This window comes from Pithys albifrons, unplaced genomic scaffold (assembly GCF_047495875.1).
Source record: "Pithys albifrons albifrons isolate INPA30051 unplaced genomic scaffold, PitAlb_v1 scaffold_44, whole genome shotgun sequence".
NCBI classification, from domain to species: Eukaryota; Metazoa; Chordata; class Aves; order Passeriformes; family Thamnophilidae; genus Pithys; species Pithys albifrons.
In genome coordinates, this window is record NW_027286059.1 from 167,227 (window position 1) to 189,243 (window position 22,017).

General features: G+C 51.0%; 2 protein-coding genes across 2 annotated transcripts; both read right to left on the reverse strand.

The window, feature by feature from the left end:
* LOC139685196 (olfactory receptor 10AG1-like) lies at window positions 1-939 on the reverse strand. Its single transcript, XM_071581827.1, has one exon. It carries the CDS (start codon window positions 937-939, stop codon window positions 1-3), a length of 939 nt encoding a protein of 312 aa, XP_071437928.1.
* Window positions 940-18,437: 17,498 nt separating this feature from the next.
* Window positions 18,438-19,244, reverse strand: LOC139685197 (olfactory receptor 14J1-like; the record flags this gene model as incomplete). Its single annotated transcript, XM_071581828.1, has 1 exon — window positions 18,438-19,244. A coding segment is annotated over one exon (807 nt), but the record flags the coding sequence as incomplete, so codon positions are not given.
* Window positions 19,245-22,017: the final 2,773 nt, after the last annotated feature.

Consider the following 22,017-nt stretch of genomic DNA (forward strand, 5'->3'; position numbering starts at 1 on the left):
TTACTTTGTCCACAGGAGTTTCTTCAGGGCAATTCTCACTTCCTTATTCCTCAGACTGTAGATGAGAGGGTTAAACATGGGAGTCACAATTGTGTAAAACAAGGCAAAGTATTTGTCAGGATCTCCGGAATCCCTGGAGTGTCCCTTTAAGTAGATGACTGTGGCTGAGCCATAGAAGAGTGTCAGCACCATGAGGTGTGAGGAGCAGGTGGAAAAGGCTTTGTGCCTGCCCAGAACTGAGGGGATTTTCAGAATTGCCCTGATAATTTGAATGTAAGACAGAACTATTAGGCAGAAGGGAAGAACTGCAAAACCCAGGATGATGGTGTGCAGCACCACTTGGTTCCAGAATGTGTCTGCACAGGCCAGGTCCAGCAGTGGAGGGACGTCACAGAAGAAGTGACGAAGGTCGTGGGAGGCACAGAAGGGCAAAGTGAACAGCTGGTAGGTCTGCCCTACCTGTACTGGTGTGACAGCCCCCCAGGAGCCCAGCACCAGCCTGGTGCAGAGCCCCCTGCTCATGGCCAGGGGATAGTGCAGGGGGTGGCAGATGGCCACGTAGCGGTCGTAGGCCATGGCAGCCAGGAGAAGGCACTCGGTGCTGCCCAACAGGACCAGGAAATACAGCTGGGCAGCACAGCCAAGGAAGGAGATCCTGCCATCTGCCCTCAGGACACCCACCAGCATTTTTGGCAGAGTGACTGAGGTGTAGCAGATCTCCAGGAAGGACAAGTTCCTCAGGAAGAAGTACATGGGGCTGTGCAGGCTGCAGTCCAGCACTGTGATGAGGGCAATCAGGCTGTTCCCTGCCAGCACCACCAGGTAGGTGACCAGGAGCACAGTGAAGCACAGGCCCTGCAGGCTGGAGTGGTCACAAAATGCCAGAAGAATGAATCCAGATCCAACGGTGTGGTTCTCCAAGCCTCTCCTTTGGGACATTTTCCCTCTGCAGAGCAATCCAGGCAGCAGCTCTCAGAGGGTGCTGGTGGCCCCTCTGCCACCACACGCACCTGAAGGCCAGAGAAAGACTCCAAACAACACACACAGGTGGCTGCAGGAGAGCTGGAAATCTAACAGGGCTGTTTGCTGCAGGGAGGATTGCAGAGGGAGGGAGGAACAGAATCCCTGAGCCTGCAAGACCCGGCGATGCCACAGAGAGAAGAGAATCTTGCCTTGCTTTTTCAGAGGTGATTTTATTAATTAGGATGCCTGGGGATAAAAGAGAAAAGGAAGGAAATGGATAAATACCAGCCCCTTACAAAACCCTGTTGTTTACATTCCTTGTCCAGATCTTTAAGAGATGCATTTAATGTTAGAACATTGAGTAGAAACAGGGTGAAAAAGCAGGAAAGTGATGAAAACGGGGAAGACAAAGCAAGGCAAGGCTCGGGGAGGAGAGGCAATCCTAACACTGCAAGGCAAGGCATGACTCAGTTCTTAGGCCTTAGGCAGAGAGATTAATCCCAGCTCTCCTCACATGTAAGAGCTCACCCCCTGGTGCTCTGTCAGACCACAAAGATTTGGGAGATTGTTGTAGATCTGAATCCTTCCCTTTTACCTGGGGAGGGGCATCTCTCTTCCACTGAATCAGGTGACTCTGATGCATCCCCAGGGCATTTTAGCAAGACAGATAAGCAACAGTTTATGTCTAAATAAAAAGTTTTCACGGTGTTAAGACACAGGTTGGTGCAAACAATGCCCCTTTTCAGCAATGCAGTTTTCAAGTCATTTAGGGAAGAAATGCTTCAAAGTGGGTGATTTCCCCACAATATCCAATTTTCCTGTGCAGGTCAGGCTTTTATAATTTCTGGATGAATCACAGATAGTTCAACATTCCTTACCTTCTTTCTCTGTCACTTGGATTCCTGACCCCTTACAAGTCCATCCAGAGATTCATTCCCTCCGATCCCAGCCCTGCAACACTTTGCAGACCCGTGCAAGCCCCCACAGAGGCAGAGCAATGTTCTTGCTGCCTGGGGAGCTGAGCCTTTCCTTTGCATTCCCCACCCTCCCAGAGCACAGAGACTCCCTGCAGGGCACACAGACAGGGTGTGAGCTACAAGGCAGCACCTCCATCACAGGTTTCTTCTAAAGAAGTGACAACTCAGCTGAGAGGTGTTTCAGAAACTCAGTTTGGCCTGGGGAGGGAATATCCTCTCCCAGGTGAGGACTGAGGATGCTGCTGCATCTCTCAGCCAGCAGCAACACCCTTGGAGAAGTCTTCTTAAACTCTGAGGTATTACTGATGAGAAGCAGGTCAGAGAACTTGCAATAAAGTGTCCAGTTATCACAGGCCATTTCTTCAAGAGAAAATCCTGAATTCACACAAACACATGGTCCTAATACTTTGCTTATTTTCCCATAGTACTTGTGCCATTTTCCTGTGAGTTTTATCTGTCTCATTGAGATGTGATTCAAAAATTACAATATAAAATCAGACTTCACATGAGAGTAAACTCACCACATGATTGTTTTCTAAACTACCAACTGAATGATACAAATATACAGAAAAAATAAATATTCTCATTGCAACCCAAGACATTGAGATACTCACATTTATTTTAACATAATGCTTTAACTCAAAGCAAACATTTCCATACAGGTTATCCACATACCAGCAATCCCTGCTTGTTGCCAAATGTTCTCAAAGATACAGCCTACTATTTTTAACTCTCAGACGTCTCAGTGCTGCCAAGATCATGGGTGGAGCCCAGGGCAGGCTGTCTTTGCTCCCAGCAATCTGCCAGAGCCCTTCTTATGGGGTGCCAGTCTCACTGACAGCACTTCCTAAAGATGAAGGAACTGTGAAAAGGAATTAAGGAAACTTCATCCAGCCAAGCCAGGCTTTTCTCAGCATCTGAGCTGCCTGCACAGAGCCTTTACCTCCCTGCAATCATGGCCTCCAGGGATCTGCTGGAAGGAGTCCCTGGGGAGGCTTTGTCAGGAATGGCCCATGGGGGGGGGCTCCTTAATGTTTCAAGGGCCTGCAGGTTTTTCAAACAGCTTTGGCTTTTGCTTTTGACTTTGTGTCTCTGAAAGGTTTGTGCAATTTTGTCTTCCTGTGACCTGCTGTAGAGAATCCCTTGAGATTCTTTTGTCAATAACCACACTCAGTGGGGCTCATTAATGCTTCAAGGTACTCAAGGTTTATTAAAGTTTTCTTTTTGACACTAAGTCCATGAGAGATTTATGGAATTATAGCCTCCAATTATCTGCTTTAATTAGTCCCTTGAGAGGCTTTGTCAGTAATGACACTCAGTGGAGCTCATTAGTTCTTCAAAGTGCTTCAGTTTTTTAGGGCTAGTTGGGCTTTCCTTTTGATAGTGAGTTTTTGAGAGGTTTGTGCAATCATGGCCTCCAATGATCTCCTCCAGTGAGTCCATGAGGAGCCTGTGCTGGTAATGAGGTTGCCTTTTCAGCTCCATAACTCCCTGCAGTGTCACAATGGCCTTTTGCTTCTTTGGTATTTCATGTTGTCCTCAGGTTCCTTGTGCTCCGTAGGTATCTGCAGTGTGTCAGGGGCCCCTTGGATCCATGAGGTCTGTGGTGCTCCAGAGTTCCTTTGGTTCCATGACACCCTGCAGTTTGACAATGACCATTTGACCCTGAAGTGTCACAATTACCCCTGGATTCAATGAGGTTCCACAGTTTCTCAGGGTTCCTTTGATTCCATGAGACCCCACATGTCAGATGGGCCCCTTGGTTCCAGCAGGTTCTGTGGTGTTTCCATGGGGTTCCACACTGTCCTTGCTGGAACACACCTGGTTGGATGTTGCCCCACCTCCAGAGCTGCCTCCGGCTCTGGGGTCCCAGCACAGCAAGGACATGGAGCTGTTGGAGCAAGTCCAGAGGAGGCACGAAGATGATCAGAGGGATGGAGCAGCTCTGCCATGAGGGAAGGCTGAGAGAATTGGGATTGTACAGCCTGAAGAAGAGAAGGCTCTGGAGTAACTTAATTGTGGCCTTCCAGGACCTAAAGGGAGCCAACAAGGAAGTTAGAAAGAGACTATTTACACGGGCCTGGAGTGACAGGACAAGGGGGAATGTCTTCACCCTGATAGAGGAAAGGGTTAGATGAGACAGTAGGAAGAAATTCTTTAGGGTGAGTGTGGTGAGGCCCTGGCACAGGTTGCTCAGAGAAGTTCTGGCTGCACCATCCCTGGAAGTTGTTCAAGGTCATGTTGGATGGGGCTCTGAACAACTTGGGCTAGTGAAAGCTGTCCCTGCCCATGATGGAGGTTGGAATGAGCTGTTCTTTAAGGTTCCTCCCAACACAAATCATTCTGTGATTCTGTGACTGGTGGGGGATGTGGTGGTTGGGGCCATCTTGGGCACAGAGACACTGAATGGCAGCATTTTCCATTTGGGTGAGGAAGGAGGGGGCAGCAGAAGTGACACCTGGCACTGATGGTGGGCAGAGTGTGGCCTGCCTGGGAGATTGATTGATGGAATCCCTTGGGAGTCAGTCCTAAAGAACAGAGGAGTCCAGGAAGGCTGGACCTGCTTTAAGAAGGCAATATTAAGCTCCAGGAACAGGCTGTGTCCCCATGTACCCTAAAAGAAATGAGGGGGCTTTATTAAACAGAGAACTTAGTTTGGAACTCAGGGGGAAAAAAAGAGAGTATATTACCTGTGGAAGGAGGGACAGAAATCCTGGGGTACTACAGGGGTCTCGGGATCTGAATCGGGAAGCGGCTCCCGGGAAATAATCCAGACACACACGAGGAGTGGTGGAAAATTGCCAAAAGCCTTTACTTTCGGTTTGGGACTAGGTATAAGGACAAGGATGAGGGAGTGGCTTGGCAAAAGGGGTGTAAACTTGAAAGAGGTTTGACAATGCAAGAGTCAATAACTTAATACAACCAATAACAAGTCCCTTGGGGGTTGACTCCGGGTCGGGGGTTCCAAACTGGTGGAGAAGGTGAAACCGTGTGGCGGTAGTGAGGTCATGGCGGGTGCAACCCGGCTCTGCCGGCCGGCCGTGCGTCTCTGTCTGGCCGGGACCCGCCGCAGCCCATTGTTGGGTCCCCAGAGCCAGCACCGGTCCAGCAGGGCCCGTGCCACACCGCACAGCCCGGCGCTGGGGGCCCTGGGGGGTCCGTAACCCACACAAACTCCACCGGGGCCAGCGCCATCCATGCCAGATTTTACCCGGCTTTTATCTGCCGCGGCCCCGTGTGGCGCTGCTATCGCTACACCTCAGCCGATCCCGGGGCCGGTGGCTCCCCCCGGGGCGCCACCACCACCAGCCGCCCCCACCCGAACACGTGGGCAGGGGGAGCCCCCCCAGTGGGGGCAGTCCCGGGCTCGGTGGGGACCGGGCAGGATCCCTTGATGTCACCATGGCAACACAGGGACGGAGCCTCCCCGGGAAGCTTGGAACTCAATGCAGACTAACAGAACCAGGTTAGAACAGTGTGAACTAAACCTAAACTTCTGCCTGTTTCTTCCTCGTCTTCCAGGGAAGGAATATCCACAGGCACACACACCAGTCTCACCAGTGTCTGGGCACAAAAAGGACACAAGACCTGGTGATTTGTGGTTCCAACTCCAGTGAAACTTGAACCGCCGTCTGTTCCCAGAACACAGAGTTCTTTTGTCCCAGAGATTTCTTGGGAATGGAGGGATTAAGAAAATGGGACAGGCAATTAGGTCAGTTGCAGGGCATGGCCAGGGACGGTCACTGACCAGTCACCTGTTTGCACATGATCAGCTCCTTCCATCCCCTTTTCTCTCTCTTTACTCACACCTGTTCCTTCACAAATCACTTTGATCTTTCCCTAGACTTCCCATGACAAGTCTTGCACTGTCCCCAAATGCACATTCTGGCTGCCCATCCTGACTCTCAGTACCTGAGTGAGAAAACCCCCAACCTCAGCTGCAAGGCCATCCTGGGGGGCTATCACTGATCACTTGGGGAGCCTTTCATGCAGAGATGTTGGAAATCTCAATTGGTTTCTTTGAAACTTTTGAGTTTTGAAAGGTTCCTCCAAAAACATAGAACCTCATAACCCTAAAATGCCAATTTTTCCATTTTCACAAAGTATTGGGGATTAGGTCACATTAAAATGCCAACATGGTGCATGTCGGTATTTGCAGCCCTGTGGAGAAGGAACTGGGGACATAGGAATAAAAGAATAATAAAACTGTTTGGGCTGGAAGAGAGCTAAAACAACCACTAGTCCAAGTCCACTTCCATTAGCCAGGGACACCTTCCACAAGTTCAGACTGCACAAAAATCCCACCCTTGGAGAGCTTCACAGATGGGGTTTCCACTTTGTAAGCTGGCCCAGGTTCCTGCCACCCTCAGCACAAAATATTTCTTCCTTAAATCCAGTGCAAATCTCCACTCTGATGCCGAAGTGGTTTCTGATTCTTCACTTTTATAGATTTTAAAACACAGTAACTGTAGCAAATGTAGTGTTCATATTTGTAATAGCTTAAGTTCATTGTTTATACATCCTAACCCCTACCACAGACTAGTAGCTCAAATTCTTTTAGCTCTTTAGGCTCTCTTCAAGATACAAGAGGTGCAGACTATCAGAAAGGCCTGCAGAACAAGACCAAACATAAACCAACAACCTTGAGTCTAAGAACACTGGAAAAACTCCAAAGCCCGAGGAAGAAGCAAATGAAGACAGAGGGTCCCACTGACCCCAGCCCCAAAATCCTGGGAGATGGCACAGGGGTGGGACTGGGGCTGGACTGAGAGATGTGTAAACTGGGGATTGGGTGGGCAATATTATAAAAACCATGGAAATCAGTGTTCTGAGGAGAGGGTGCACGAAGATGTCATCATGTATTCCTAAAATCCCTAAGCCTGGACATTAAAGAATGTACCTTTTTATCTTATCCCACATTAACTTGGCTCAGAGTCCTGCTTTGTGGGGGGCACTCACGGCATCACCTCATTGAGTTCCAGTTCCTGTGCCTCGTTCTGCCAATACAACCCTTGGCAAAAAGTGTCACTCTGTTTCTCCTGCACTAAGAGCACTACATTTTCATGGCTAAACATCTTGGAGAGTGACCAGAGAGGGGTTTGGAGACCTCAAGCAGAAGCTCTGGGACAAGTGGTGTGGAGATTTCAGAAGGAACAGGAGAAACTTGAGAGGACTTCAAGGGCAACTGGGGAGGTCCAGACTGCACACAAGGAGAAAGGAATTTCTGCCCAAGGGCATTGCTGTGGTGCAACACATCCCCCTGAAGGAGTCTGGATCAGTCCAAGGCTTTGTGTGCCAAGGCAGAGCCAGGGAGGAGGGAGAGATGTCAGTGCAGGAAGGGGCCAGCGAGGTGGGGCAGCCGGGGGATGCCGACAGCCTGCAGGGAAAGGGGCAGGACATGGACACCGTAGGACAGCCTGGGCTGGAGAGGAGACAGGGATGTGCAGAGGCTGAAAGGCCCCAAGAGAGCCAAGCTGTGCAGGCCTTTGGCCATGGCTGCTGTGTGTGCCCCTGATGGCATGAGGAGACAAGTGAGCCTTGCAGCCCTGGGGCCTCATTGCCTCCTTGTCCCTGCTCAGCAGCCTGGGAGGTGCCACCCCATCCTCCTGCCCTTGGCATTGCACATCCCACATCCCAGTGCCCCAGGATAAGACGTGAGAATGAGTAAGGGACTGGAGATGCCTTTCCAGGGGCTGGGTGTCAGGGCTTGGCCCTTTGGAATAAGGAAACATATAGAGGTTTCCTAAGCATGAGAGACACCTTTCCTTGCTTCTTCATAATTGTCACCACTGTGCAGTTTTCTGCTCTACCTGGAATCTGGGGACACTTTCTCAGTCTTATCTCTTAATTGGACCTATTAGCACTACGAGAAACTTCAGAGTTTCACTCTCACTTTGACTTCTTGAGAAGTTGTTTGAAGTTACTCTGATGGACTGAGTCTGTTGTAAACAACAGAAACCCCCCAGAGGGCCATTAAATGCCCTGGGCTGTTGCTGTGCTGCTGAGCTGGGCCGGGCTCCTGGCACACAGGGAGCTCCTGGCAAGCGGGCAGCGCTGCAGAGAGACAGCTCTGCCCAGGAGCAGCTCCTGTGCACAGCCCAGCAGGGCTCAGGGCACTGCCAGGGCAGCTCAGGGACACCAGCAGGGCACAGACAGAGCTTAAAGGGGCTCAGCATTGGGAGGATGACTCAGAGCTCTTGGAGGAGAAATCTTTGCAGTGCTGGACACGGTGAGTCTGTGGGTGCAGGGCAATGCAGGGGCAGCTCCTCAAGGCATCTCCTAAAACTGGCCCAGCCCCAGCTGACGGGATGTGTGAGGAGGGGGCTGTTGGGGGACACTTTGGAATAGCTGTTGAGCCTGGGGGTGCAGCCAGGGGTGCCCAGGGCTGTGGTGCAGAGCAAGGTCCTTCAGCCCAGGGTGCTGTGCTGGGGCAGGGACTCTGCTGCCTGCCAGGGTCAGCTCTCAGCCAGCCTGGGGAGCTGCTCACAGGGCTGGGGGAGAAGGAACAAACCATGATAGGTGAGGGCAGGATCCTTCCACTCTCAGGGTACTGAAGGTGACTGGCTGCTCACAGCTCCAAATCACAACAGGACATTCAAGAATGGAGTTTTAAAGAAGCACAGAATGTTTTGTGACACATGACTGGAATTGATACTGCTCTTTGCGTCTTCTGCTCTGGCTTGCCCAGGTAGGCAATGGGACACAGAAATTAATTTCTCAGTCCAGCAGCAGGCACACAAATTCCAACCTTTTACAAAGAGAACTGAATAAAACAGGTAATGTGAGAAATCACCACACTGTGCCCTACAGGCACCATCAGTATCCCTTTTCCAGCCTCCTCAGGATTGCTCTGACATTGCCATCAGAACCTGCACAGATATTTTTCTCTGCAATCAGCTCGGAGGCAACACAAGTTGAAGTGCAGGGCAGATGGGAAACAGAGCATTCGACACTGTATCTATCTGTGCTGACTATGAACTAAAACACTGAGAGCTGAGCACTATTATCTGTCCCGTCCTAAGGATGTTCACACTTTTGTTCACTAAAAATTAGAATTTCTACACTTAAAATACCATTTGACAGATATGAGAGTAGAAAAATACAATAAAATATCCAAAACAAAAACCTCAGAAAAAATCACTATTAAGTTCAGCTAAACCTCTCTTTTTCAGCCCAGGATGTTATGCTACAAGAGCAGAGAGTGAAATTTTCTTACACCTGGCTTTCCTTGTGAGTACTGGAGCTTTCAGTAGAAGCTTCCATGTACCCATTGGAACAGGGCTGAACTAACTCGCTGGAGCAGCACAATCAGCCCAGAGAGACCAAATGAATCTGAAATTGGGGGAGTGGGCTGGAAATTCTATGAGATATTTGCTGATTTTGTCCTTAGAAATATGTCCTAAATTGTCACTAGCTTTTCCTTCTTGGACAGTGCTCCATTGCCAGATGAAGCTCATGTCGAACAGCAGCTCCATCAGCCAGTTCCTCCTCCTGCCATTGGCAGACACGCGGCAGCTGCAGCTCCTGCACTTGTGGCTCTTCCTGGGCATCTCCCTGGCTGCCCTCCTGGGCAACGGCCTCATCATCAGCGCCGTAGCCTGCGACCACCACCTGCACACCCCCATGCACTTCTTCCTGCTCAACCTGTCCCTCACAGACCTGGGCTGCATCTGCACCACTGTCCCCAAAGCCATGCACAACTCCCTCTGGGACACCACAACCATCTCCTACATGGGATGCGTCACACAGGTCTTTCTCTTTACCTTTTTCATGTCAGCAGAGTTTTCCCTCCTCACCATCATGTGCTACGACCGCTACGTTGCCATCTGCAAACCCCTGCACTACAGGACCCTCCTGGGCAGCAGAGCTTGTGCCCACATGGCAGAAGCTGCCTGGGCCAGTGGCTTTCTCTACTCTCTGCTGCACACAGCCAATACATTTTACCTGCCTCTGTGCCAGGGCAATGCCCTGGGTCAGTTCTTCTGTGAGATCCCACAGATCCTCAAGCTCTCCTGCTCACACTCCTACCTCAGGGGGCATGGGGTTCTTGTGGTTAGTGCTTTTTCATTTTTCAGATGTTTCATTTTCATAGTTTTCTCCTATGTGCAGATCTTCAGGGCTGTGCTGAGGATCCCCTCTGAGCAGGGACGGCACAAAGCCTTTTCCACGTGCCTCCCTCACCTGAACACTGAACCCCCTCATCTACAGCCTGAGGAACCAGGAACTCAAGGATGCTGTGAGGAAAATGATGACTGGATTCTTTTGAGCAGCCACAGACTACCTGCTTTGCTCTGTCCATGGCTCGTAGTGTATGTCATGAGAGGTCAAGTTAGTTCTCTTACAAAATTCTCCGTTTTTTCCTCTTCTGACTTTACTGTCTTCAAAAAAAAAAGTCACTCTTCAATATTCCAGTTAATTGCAACCCCAGTCTTTTGAGACCAAGGCCAAGGACTGCCCTGGGCATCCCATCAGAGGGGCCATTCCCCACCCTGGATGCTCCTGCCCTGGGCTGGGGCTGCACAGGGGGCTGTGAGATCATCTGTGGGGCAGTGGGGCACAAAGGGGCCATAGAGCTGCTGCCAGAGGGTTAAAGCAAGGCCAGGCACAGACAAGGAATTCCTGGGCATGGCCTGTGGTGTGCATGTGGGACTGTGGGGAAGGCAAAGCTCCCCTGGAGTTGGTGGTTGCAGGAAAAGTCAGGAGCCAAAAGAGCCTCCATGACTGTGCTGGAGACCAAGGCTGAAGGAGGGAAATGCAGGGCTGCTGTGGGATGGGGAGGGGGATTTAATTCCAGCAGACACTGCTGTGGGGCTGAGGGACTCCATGGCTTCTCTGTCTGAGTCTTCACTGGAAAGGTCTCTCAGGCCTCTGTGCTCAGGGAAAGCTTCAGGGAGGAGGAGAGCCCGTCTTGGCAGGAACCTCCTGCAATGGCAGAGGGACACACGGCAGTGTGTGCCCCTGCAGGGCACTGCCCTGGCCATGGCACAGGCTGGGAGCTGCCTGGCTGGGAGCAGCCCTGTAAGGCAGCTGTGGGTGGGCAGGAGTTGGGCAGGAGGCAGCCGTGTGCCCTGGCAGCAAGGGAGGCCAGGAGCACCCTGGGCTGTGGGACCAGCACAGCAAGGATGTGGCTTTTCCTGGTTGCTGTGGCTGAGGAAAGCTGCACAAAGAGCTGTGGAGGTTTTAAATTGTATCCTGGTTAATTTTTTACTGTGAGCAATGAAGGGAAACTTTCTGTGCCTCTAAGTGTCACCAGTTCCCGATCCCCTAAAGAGCACAAGCCTGATGAGTTGTGGTTCCCACTCCAGTCACACTTGGATCTCGCTCCATACCCAGAGTATGAAGCTCCCTTGTCCCACACAGTCCTTGGAAATGGACGTATTAAGGACACAGGACAGGCTTTGGGATCAGATGCAGGGCATGGCCAGGGATTTGGGGTGGTTGTGACGTCAGGGCAGGACCCACCACTTGGCCTTGTTGAACCTCATCCAGTTGGCCTGGGCCCATCGATCCAGCCTGTCCAGACCCCTCTGCAGAGCCTTCCTGCCCTCCAGCAGATCAGCAATCCCACCTTACCTGTTGTGACCTGAACAAATGCTGCAGAACATGCCCAATAAAATTCCTGTAACCCCAAAATATTTGGATTAGTGGAGATTTAGCTCTGCACAACAAAGTAATTCATTCACTTTCTCTCTTTTCCTCCTGCTCTGGATCAAGGGAACTTCTGACTTCAGTGTGTGACTCACCTTGTGCAAAGGGCAAAATGGACAGAATTGGGGTAGGGAGCACTTGGAGGGACCTTTAGATCTGTGCCTGACACATAACATGTTTTCCATTGGTCTAAAATTGCCTGCTGTGGAAAGTGGACGTCAGTAATGTGAACTTAAAATAGCAGAGGAATTTCTCTTCTATTTTTGAGCTGTGCCTTCCTTTGGTTTTGTTTGCTGACAATACATGAACATCCCTGCAGCTCTTTCTCCAAGTACAGGAGGTGGGAGTTGGTGCCCAGGAACTGAAACCTGCAGGTCCAGCCTTTAGTGGAGGAAGCTCAGATTCCACAAGGCTGCTTTGAGTGCCAGGGATGTGATGAGGGATATGGTGGGGTGGGGATTAGGGAAAAATCAGATGGATTGTCAGACAAAAAGGGTCTTGATTTTCATATCTATTCACACTGAATTAGGAGATGCTCTGGGTCAATATCAATGGGGAATTGCTGATAATAATGTATAAACAGGCAAAAATAAACAGGCCACAAAAAAGACATATTTTTGCTTGTAGGTTTTTCTTTTTTTAAGTATAAGATATTCACTTTGAATGCATTTCTGAGATTTTTGTAATTGACCACAGAAGATTTGAAAATGTAAAAGTAAATTATTCCCAGGGGTTTGTTTTGTTAAAATGCCATCAGTGAAAAGAGACCATGAAGGGAATGAGCAGGCAAGGAGACCATCCCTGGTGCTTGGGAACAATATCAATTAGGGTTTGCTGCTCTCAGTGTATAAACAGGAAAAAGGAAATGGGACAAAAAGTTATATTTCTTCATTTTTTTATCACTGTAGTACACTGACTTTGAATACACTTCTGGTATCTGTCTAATGAAGCATAAAAGAATTGAAGCCTTAATATTAAATTATTCCCAAAGGCTTGTCTTGTTAGGATGTTTTGAATGTTAATGAGCACCCTGGCACTGAATTCCTGAACTGAAGATTTGAAAACTGAAAAAACCCCTAAAAAAGCAAAATTCATCATCAAACCTTCAGGTTCCTGAGAGTGTCAGCAAGCCCCACTGAGGCCATGACTGAAAAGAGACCCCGGAGGGAATGAGCCGACAAGGACACCCTCCCTGGGGCTGGGGAAGGAGCAGCTCAGAGTTACTGGTTACAGGTGGAAAAGGGACTGTGGAATGTGGCTGTGAAAGTGCCTGATGGACTTTGCCAAGCAGGACAGCCAAGCCCTGCCACCCATCTCTGGTTCCTCACAGGATGCTCCTGGAGCAGAGTGATGTGGGGTGTGGAATGGGGAGTGCAGGAGAGCAGTAGGACACCTCCACAGCTCTATGGAGTGGGTGAGGAGGTGACAAGTCCTGGGGTTGTAAGGAACTGGTGTCTTCTCATAGGCTGTCAAGAGCCAGGAAACTGCCGTGTTGCAGAAAAGCACAGTGAAGAGCCAAAGTGTGTGAGAGCAGGAGAGGGCACAGCAGTGTCCCTTCCACAGCCAGGCCTCCAGGGACACACCTGAAGGAGCAGCAGAGCAGGGTCTGGGCTTTGTCTTTGTTTCCTGGACACCCTGGGCAAGGGGCCCCAGGGCAATTGTCACAGATCACCCCCTGCAAACACCATTCCCAGCCCTGGCCTCTCACCCACCACTGACAGGTTGGTTGTCCCTCCATCAAGGACACCAAATGAGAAGCTCACAAGGCCATGCTGCAATTGTACAGAGGAGACTTCAGTATTCACAGTGTGTGTGTGGGGGAGATGAACCCAAGAGAACACAAAGACCATCAGCTAATCCTGGAGGTGCTGGGAAGGACTGTGGGACACACAGTGTCTCGAGATCACTTCACTCTGGGCCCCACATCCCCTGGAAAAGCCCCAGGATGCAGCACTGGGATGTGCTTCTGAGCACAGAGCTCCCCCTGTGTCCATCCCTCAGGCCGTGGGGCATCTCAGAGAGGGGCAGAGCAGGTGACACCCCACAGGGCTGAGGTGCCTCCAGCCCCCAGCAGTGGCAGTGAGAGCCCAGGGAGAGACTGTGACTCCTGCAATGATCTCCCCATGGGTGTAAAAGGGAAAGACTCTCTGATCACCCCTGGGTGCATGAGAATCCCACAATCCCAGTTCAGAGGTGGATGCTTTGCTGGACCTCGACATTTCTGTGAGTGACTCCAGGAACAAACTCCACTGGCCCAGTGAGATTCATCTCAGTGGTCTTGGACAGTTCATTGCAAGTGCTCCTGAACTGCTGCATCACCCTTGCCTGGGATTCTGGGCTGTGCTCTCAAAAGGGCCAAAGCAATCTGAGAGTTTCTGGGGTCCTTGGAAAAGGCAGATGCCAAGCCCATCTTTAAGAAGAGCAAAATGAGAATGGGGAGAATTACAGGCTGCCCATCAAGCCTCTCTATCACTGCCCTTCCCAGATGGACAGGGGAGAGAGAATAAGATGGAAAATGACTCATGGGTTGGGATAAGATACTTTACTAAAGTAAAAGCCAAATTTTGCATCCAAACAAAAAAAAGAAAAAAATAACCAGGGTTTTTTTCTACTCCCCATCATCAGTGATGTCTGGCCATGTCCCAGCAAGCCAGGCTTCAGCACACGGAGCAGCTGCTCAGCAGGGAAACATTGGAAACAATGAATGCCCCCCTTCCTCCTCCTTTCCTCAGCTTTTATATCTGAGCTGACATTCCATGATCTGGAATACCCCTCTGGTCACTCTGGCTCAGTTGGCCTGGCTGTGTTTCCTCCCAGGATCTCGCCCTCAGTTGGGGAAGGAACGTTGCAGTGCTGGGGCTGTGCCAGCTCTGCTCAGCAGTAGCCAAAACATTGGTGTGTTCTCAGCACCTTTCCAGCTCCCAACACAAAGCACAGCACTGGGAGGGCTGCTGTGGGGAAATGAGCTCCAGCTCAGCCAGACCCAAAATATTTCCATAATGTTCCTTAGTGTCCCAGGATTGCTTTAGTTCTGTGAGGCCCTGCAGTGTCCAGGTGGCATCCTGGTTCCCTGAGGTTCCACAGTGTGACAATGACCCCTTGATTCTATGAAGTTAAAAACTGTCTCAAAACCCCTTTTCTTCCATGAGGCCCCACAAGTCACAATGAACCCTTTGGTTCCGTGAGCTCTGCAGTGTCCCAGGATACCTTTGGTTCCTTCAGGCCCTGCAGTGTCCCAGTGGCCCCCTTTTTCCATGAGTTTCCACAGTGTCCCAGGGTCCCTTTTGTTCCATGAGGCCCTGAAAGGTCAAAATTGCCTCTTGGTTCCATAAGTTTCTGTAGTGTTACAATTGCACGATGATTCCATCAGATTCCAAAATATTCCAGGATTTCTTTGAGTCCATGAGACCCTGCGGTGTCATCATGGCCCCTTGATTCCATGAATTTCTGCAGTGTCCCAGGGTTCCTTGCAGTCCATGAGGCCCTGGAGTGTCACAATGATCCCTGGATTCCATGAGGCTCCACAGGGTCACAGTGGGCTTCTGTTTCCTTGAGGTCCTGCAGGGTCAAAATGGAACTCTGATTTCGTGAGATTCCCAAGTGTCAGAATGGCCCCTTGGTTCCAAGGCTTTCCACAGTGTCCCAGGGTTCCTTTTAGTACATAAGGACCTAAATGGTCTCAAAGGCCCCTTTATTCCATGAGTTTCTGCAGTCCCAGGGTCCCTTTGGTTCCTGAGAGAAGATTACTGGGGGTGAAATGAGGAGTATCAAGTTATCCTCACAGAAGTTGCAATGGTACACAAATTATAGGTAAAGGTCCATCAGGAGTGTTTGCACAGTCGTTGTTTCAACACCCTCAGCATTACCTGAACTTGGTTTTACCTCACCAAAATCTTTCCTCTCTGTTGGCCAAGCCCCTCTTTCCTCCCCCAAATATCCCATCCCTTTTGTCCCAGTTCCTTCTGACCTCCCCAAATCCTTCAGCTGGATGGGCTCAGCTTTGTGACACCCTTCATGACCCCTGAGCATCTGCCTGCCCAGCTTGGTCAGTCAGTTCTGGGAACACACCTGACAGCCCAGCCCCCAAGGGGACAGGATGTTCTGCTGTGCTGGAGAGGACCCTCCTCAGCCTGGCCAGCAGTGCTGCAGGGGGGGATTCCCTGCCCCTCCCCAGCTGGTCCTTCCTGCCCAGCAGCTTCTGCTCCAGAAGGGCTCACAGACACTCTGGGGGACTTTTCACACTTGGGTCCTTGAGCTGCCCTGGGGCATCTCTGGGGCAGTGGCCAACTCTGTGACTGCTCTGGGAAGTCATGGCCTGAAGCCAGGAGTGTGGGTTTTAGGAGGTAGTTGAAACCTCTGCAGACAAGAAATCCTGGTAATTCTTGAAGACTTCCTTGCCTATCATTATCATGTGCTGTTTATTTTTAATTTCAAGATTTTTTCATCATTTTCTTTTTACTGACGACACCACACACTTGTTCTATTAATCTGATTCACTCACTGTTTCTGTGAAAATATTTGTGCAGCTATTTATCAGAGTACATTTCCTACCAGTGTTTTGAATGCAGAAACATTGCTCAGAGGAGCTACTGAACTTCTTTGGGATGGTTTCATATCCCTAATTTTGTCTCTTCTGTTCTTCCTCTCCCAATTTGCCTTCCAAGATCTCTCCAAGCTGTGTGTGCCTGGGAATGTTTTCACAGTCCTGAGCTCTGGGCCATGTCAAAGGGGACAAATGCACCTTCTGGAGAACACTGTCACTCCTGCTCACAGAGCCTCTCTGACTGCACAGGGGAGATTCCCCCAGGCTGTTTCCTGGTGTGGGAAGAAAGGGACATAAAGGCAGAGGAGAGGGATAGAGGAGACATGGACATTTGCAATGGGCATGCTCAAGGCTGGTGAGATAAATGTCCCTGGGACAGGGAGGTTGTTCCTGCAATCACACCCAGAAATGTCAGGGCTCTGACAAGTGCTCACACCTGAGCTGGGCTCATGCTCTGCTCACACCCCCAGGGCTGTTCAGAGACACGAGTCCTTCCCTAGCACACACACAGACAGTTCCTGGCAGCAGGTGCAGTGTCTCCCTGGGCTCCTGCTGCCACTGCCCGGGGCTGGAGGCACCTCAGCCCTGCAGAGCCCCCACCCTGCACACTCACACACTTCAGCTCAACACTGGGGTTTCCCTCTGCCTGGCATGGCCCAGTCCTGCCCCTCCCTGGTCCCACCAATCCACTTGCCCCAGCCCCAGCCCCACAGAGCAGCACAGTCATGTCTGGCCCTGCAGCAAGAAATGGAGGCAATGGAGGTCAGGGACAGTGACTCTGTGTGTGGAATGTTCAGGAGATCATCATCTCAGGCATCTCCTGCAGCCCAAGGGCCAGCCCCACTCCCCAGGACAGCAGGAGAGAATCAGTCCTGGGGCTCCTCAGGCAGTTTCTGCTGCCCCAGGGACAGGACAGCCTCTTTCCATGGCTCCTCTGCACACACAGCCTGTCCTGCTCTTCTCCTGGCACATCCCATCTCCCCACAGAGCCTTTCCCCAGGGAAACACGTCTGTTCTGGCCTGACCAGCCATTCCTGCAGCCCCTCCCCGTGCTCCCCACAGCCCCCGAGCTGGGGATGCTGCTCTGCAGGGCACAGGGACTGTGGTGCCCAGGGCCATGGGGGGGCTCTGCTGGGCTGTGCTGGTCAGGCTGGGAGGCAGAGCCAGCTGATGGTGGTCCCTGCCACTGACCCCCTGCCACACAAGCTCTTGTGTGGCCATGGAGGGTGCTCAGAGGGGCCCTGCCTTGTTCCAGTGCTGGGAGATGGGTCTGGGGACTGCACTGGATCCAGACCATGAATGCTTATGGAAAGTAAAATGAATCCCAAGACTCCTTTCCCTCAACCTGCTGTATTCCCTGGGGTTGCAGGGCTCTTTTTTTTCAGTTCACACTCAGATGTAGAATATTATCTCTGGGTGACTCCGAGCTGGACAGGCCTGTTCTCATTGGGCTCTATTCACTGTCAGCTCCTGCTCACACTGTTGCTGCAGGTCTCATGTTCTCCTGGCAGCTCCAAAGTGTCTTAAGCAAAGCACTTTCCTGCCATCAGCCCTGTCACAAGCTGTTGAGCCCCAGGAAGGTTAATCTCACTGCATGGTCTCTGACCACCAACAAGTAAAACCTGAACCAGAACTAAGTCCTTTGAAAGTCACACTGGGACCCTGATCTCATCACACTGAGCCATGGGCAGACAAAGCAGGACAAGTTGCCTCTTGAATGTCTCTTCCTTAGGCATGTTCTTAAGAGCAATTTCGGAGGAAGCCCAAAGTCTTCCTGTCCTACCCTCAGGAGAACCCCTTTCCTGATGGAGCTGCTGTTGTGCAGCCCAGCTGTGTCCCAGCAGTGCCCATGGCCTGTCCCTGGCTGTGAGCCCAGGATGGACATACAGCAGGATGTGACCAAGCTAGCAGAGGACCAAGGCCTTGGACCAACACAAGGGCTTAGGAGAGTGTGGAAGCAGAAAGGGCAGCTCTGAACAGTCCCCTCCTCTCTGAAAACATGCACTGTCCTGCAGTGAGCTGTCCTTTCTGAATGCCTAAGAAGAAGGATCAAACAAGTTACTGCACTGTCCTTTATTTTGTGTAACAACTCAAGTGGAACAAATCCTCATTTAGACCAGTCTATAGGTCAAACTCCAAAGAAAAACACTAGATTAGAATGGAGGTTAATTGTGCACACACTTGTCACAAGATGAACCCATGACCCCCAACAAATGCTGAGAAAAGAGGATGGGGCTGTAATGAGTTCCAGTCCGAATACTATGCAATCAGCAGCAGAAACAACAGTTTTATGTTTCTGGAGAGCATCAAGTCATCATTTTCCTCACAGCATCCTTGAGCTCCTGGTTCCTCAGGCTGTAGATGAGGGGGTTCAGTGTTGGAGGCACCACCGAGTACAGAACTGACACCACATCCAGAGATGGAGAGGACATGGAGGGAGATTTCATGTGGGCAACCACATCAGTGCTGACAAACAGGGAGACCACGGCCAGGTGAGGGAGGCACGTGGAAAAGGCTTTGTGCCGTCCCTGCTCAGAGGGGATCCTCAGCACAGCCCTGAAGATCTGCACATAGGAGAAAACTATGAAAACAAAATAACCAAACACTAAACAGGCAGTAACCAGAAGGAGCCCAAGTTCCCTGAGGTAGGAGTGTGAGCAGGAGAGCTTGAGGATCTGTGGGATTTCACAGAAGAACTGGCCCAGGGCATTGCCATGGCACAGGGGCAGGGAAAATGTATTGGCTGTGTGCAGCAGAGCATTGAGAAAGCCACTGGCCCAGGCAGCTGCTGCCATGTGGGCACAAGCTCTGCTGCCCAGGAGGGTCCCGTAGTGCAGGGGTTTGCAGATGGCAACGTAGCGGTCGTAGCACATGATGGTGAGGAGAGAAAACTCTGTTCCAATGAAGAAAATAAGGTAGAAGACCTGTGCAACACATCCCATGTAGGAGATGGTTGTGGTGTCCCAGAGGGAGTTGTGAATGGCTTTGGGGACAGTGGTGCAGATGGAGCCCAGGTCTGTGAGGGACAGGTTGAGCAGGAAGAAGTGCATGGGGGTGTGCAGGTGGTGGTCGCAGGCTACGGCGCTGATGATGAGGCCGTTGCCCAGGAGGGCAGCCAGGGAGATGCCCAGGAAGAGCCACAAGTGCAGGAGCTGCAGCTGCCGCGTGTCTGCCAATGGCAGGAGGAGGAACTGGCTGATGGAGCTGCTGTTCGACATGAGCTTCCTCTGGCAATGGAGCACTGTCCAAGAAAGAAAAGATAGTGACAATTTAGGACAGATTTCTAAGGACAAAATCAGCCAATATCTCATAGAATTTCCAGCCCACTCCCCAAATTTTGGATTCATTTTCTCTCTCTGGGCTGATTGTGCTGCTCCAGCAAGTTAGTTCAGCCCTGATGCAGTGGACACACAGAATCTGGCTTGTGAAAGCTCCAGTACTCACACGGAGTGCCAGGTGTAAGAAAATTTCACTCTCTGCTCTTGTGGCAGAAGATTCTGTGCTGCAGAAACAGGTTTAGCTGAACGTAATAGTGAGTTTGTGATAAGCGAGAACGCCACAAAAATAACTGCTAAGAGAAGGTGTTTGCACCCGTTAGCAGCAGGTATTTATTTCTGCGCAGGAAGCAAGGCAGCAAAACTTCAAGCAGAGGCTTGCTCACCTGGCAGGAGTCAAAGGGGGCTGTATTATACATTTGAACATAATTGATTAAAACATCTCATTGCATATTGATTACAGGCGGGGTCTGAGCGGAGCTGGGGCGGTGTTTTCTTCTGGCATCAATTCTGTGGAGGGGTCCTTCTGTTCTTCATCCCGAAAAGGAGGGTCCCAGGTAGTCTTCCTCTCCTTGACCCAGCTTGGTTCCTTTCATAGGTGACCCAGCCGAAACTAGTAGAAAAATTCTTGGCTAGCTACCATTTTGCTCTATTCAACTGTCCACCATTACCTGATTAATTCGGCTCCAGGCTACAGTACAGAGAACTGAACAACAATCATGTCCTAGTAAAGAGAACAGAACATGCTTGGTAGTAAGGCTGGAGCAAACAGGTCTGGAACTTATGGAGGGGGTTTGGTTATTGGCCCTTGTTCCTTCTCAGTTTCTTTGAGGTTTTTGTTCTAGTTGTTTGATTTGGTTTTTTTTTTCTTTTGCCATATCAATCAAGTGGTATTATTAAGTCTAGAAATTCTAATTTTGCTCAATGAAAGTGTGAACATCTTAGGATTAGGCAGATAATAGTGCTCAGCTCTCAGTGTTTTAGTTCATAGTCAGCAGAGATAGATACAGTGTCGAATGCTCTGTTTCCCATCTGCCCTGCACTTCCATTTGTGGTGCCTCAGAGCTGATTAAAGAGAAAAATATCTGTGCAGGTTCTGATGGCAATGTCAGAGCAAACCTGAGGAGGCTGGAAAAGGGACACTGATGGTGCCTGTAGGGCACAGTGTGGTGATTTCTCAGGTTGCCTGTTTTATTCAGTTTTAATTGTAGAAGATGGAGAATTTTTGTGCCTGCTGCTGCACTGAGAAATTAATTTCTGTGTCCCATTGCCTACCTGGGCAAGCCAGAGCAGAAGACATAAAGAGCAGGACCAATTCCAATCATGTGTCACAAAACCTTCTGTGCTTCTTTAAAACTCCATTCTTGAATGTCCTGTTGTGATTTGGAGCTGTGAGCAGCCAGCCACCTTCAGCACCCTGAGAGTGGAAGGATCCTGCCCTCACCTATCATTGATTGCTCCTTCCACCCACAGCCGTTCTCCCCAGCCCTGTGAGCAGCTCCCCAGGCTGGCTGAGAGCTGACCCTGGCAGGCAGCAGAGTCCCTGCCCCAGCACAGCACCCTGGGCTGCAGGACCCTGCTCTGCCCCACAGCCCTGGGCACCCCTGGCTGCACCCCCAGCTCCACAGCTATTCCAAAGTGTCACCGAACAGCCCCCTCCTCACACATCCCATCAGCTGGGGCTGTGCCAGCGTTAGGAGATGCCTCCAGGAGCTGCCCCTGCATTGCGCTGCACCCACAGACTCACCGTGTCCAGCACTGCAAAGGTTTCTCCTCCATGAGCTCTCAGTCATCCTCCCAATGCTGAGCCCCTTTAAGCTCTGTCTGTGCCCTGCTGGTGTCCCTGAGCTGCCCTGGCAGTGCCCTGAGCTCTGCTGGGCTGTGCACAGGAGCTGCTCCTGGGCAGAGCTGTCTCTCTGCAGCGCTGCCCGCTTGCCAGGAGCTCCCTGTGTGCCAGGAGCCCGGCCCAGCTCAGCAGCACAGCAACAGCCCAGGGCATTTAATGGCCCTCTGGGGGGTTTCTGTTGTTTACATTAAACTCAGTCCATCAGAGCAAGTTCAAACAACTTCTCAAGAAGTCAAAGTGAGAGTGAAACTCTGAAGTTTCTTGTAGTGCTAATGGGTCCAATTAAGAGACAAGACTGAGAAAGTGTCCCCAGATTCCAGGTAGAGCAGAAAACTGCAGACAGTGGTGGCAATTATGAAGAAGCAAGGAAAGGTGTCTCTCATGCTTAGGAAACCTCTATATGTTTCCTTATTCCAAAGGGCCAATCCCTGACACCCAGCCCCTGGAAAGGCATATCCAGTCCCTTACTCACTCTCACGTCTTATCCTGGGGCACTGGCATGTGGGATGTGCAATGCCAAGGGCAGCACAATGGACTGGCATATCCCAGGCTGCTGAGCAGGGACAAGGAGGCAATGAGGCCCCAGGGCTGCAAGGCTCACTTGTCTCCTCATGCCATCAGGGGCACACACAGCAACCATGGCCAAAGGCCTGCACAAGTTGGCTCTCTTGGGGCCTTTCAGCTTCTGCACATCCCTGTCTCCTCTCCAACCCAGGCTGTCCTACGGTGTCCATGCCCTGCCCCTTTCCCTGCAGGCTGTCGGCA

What these genes read in the sequence shown, in the direction of transcription:
- LOC139685196 (XM_071581827.1), bottom strand. Translation starts at nt 939, where the DNA reads ATGTCCCAAAGGAGAGGCTTGGAGAACCACACCGTTGGATCTGGATTC.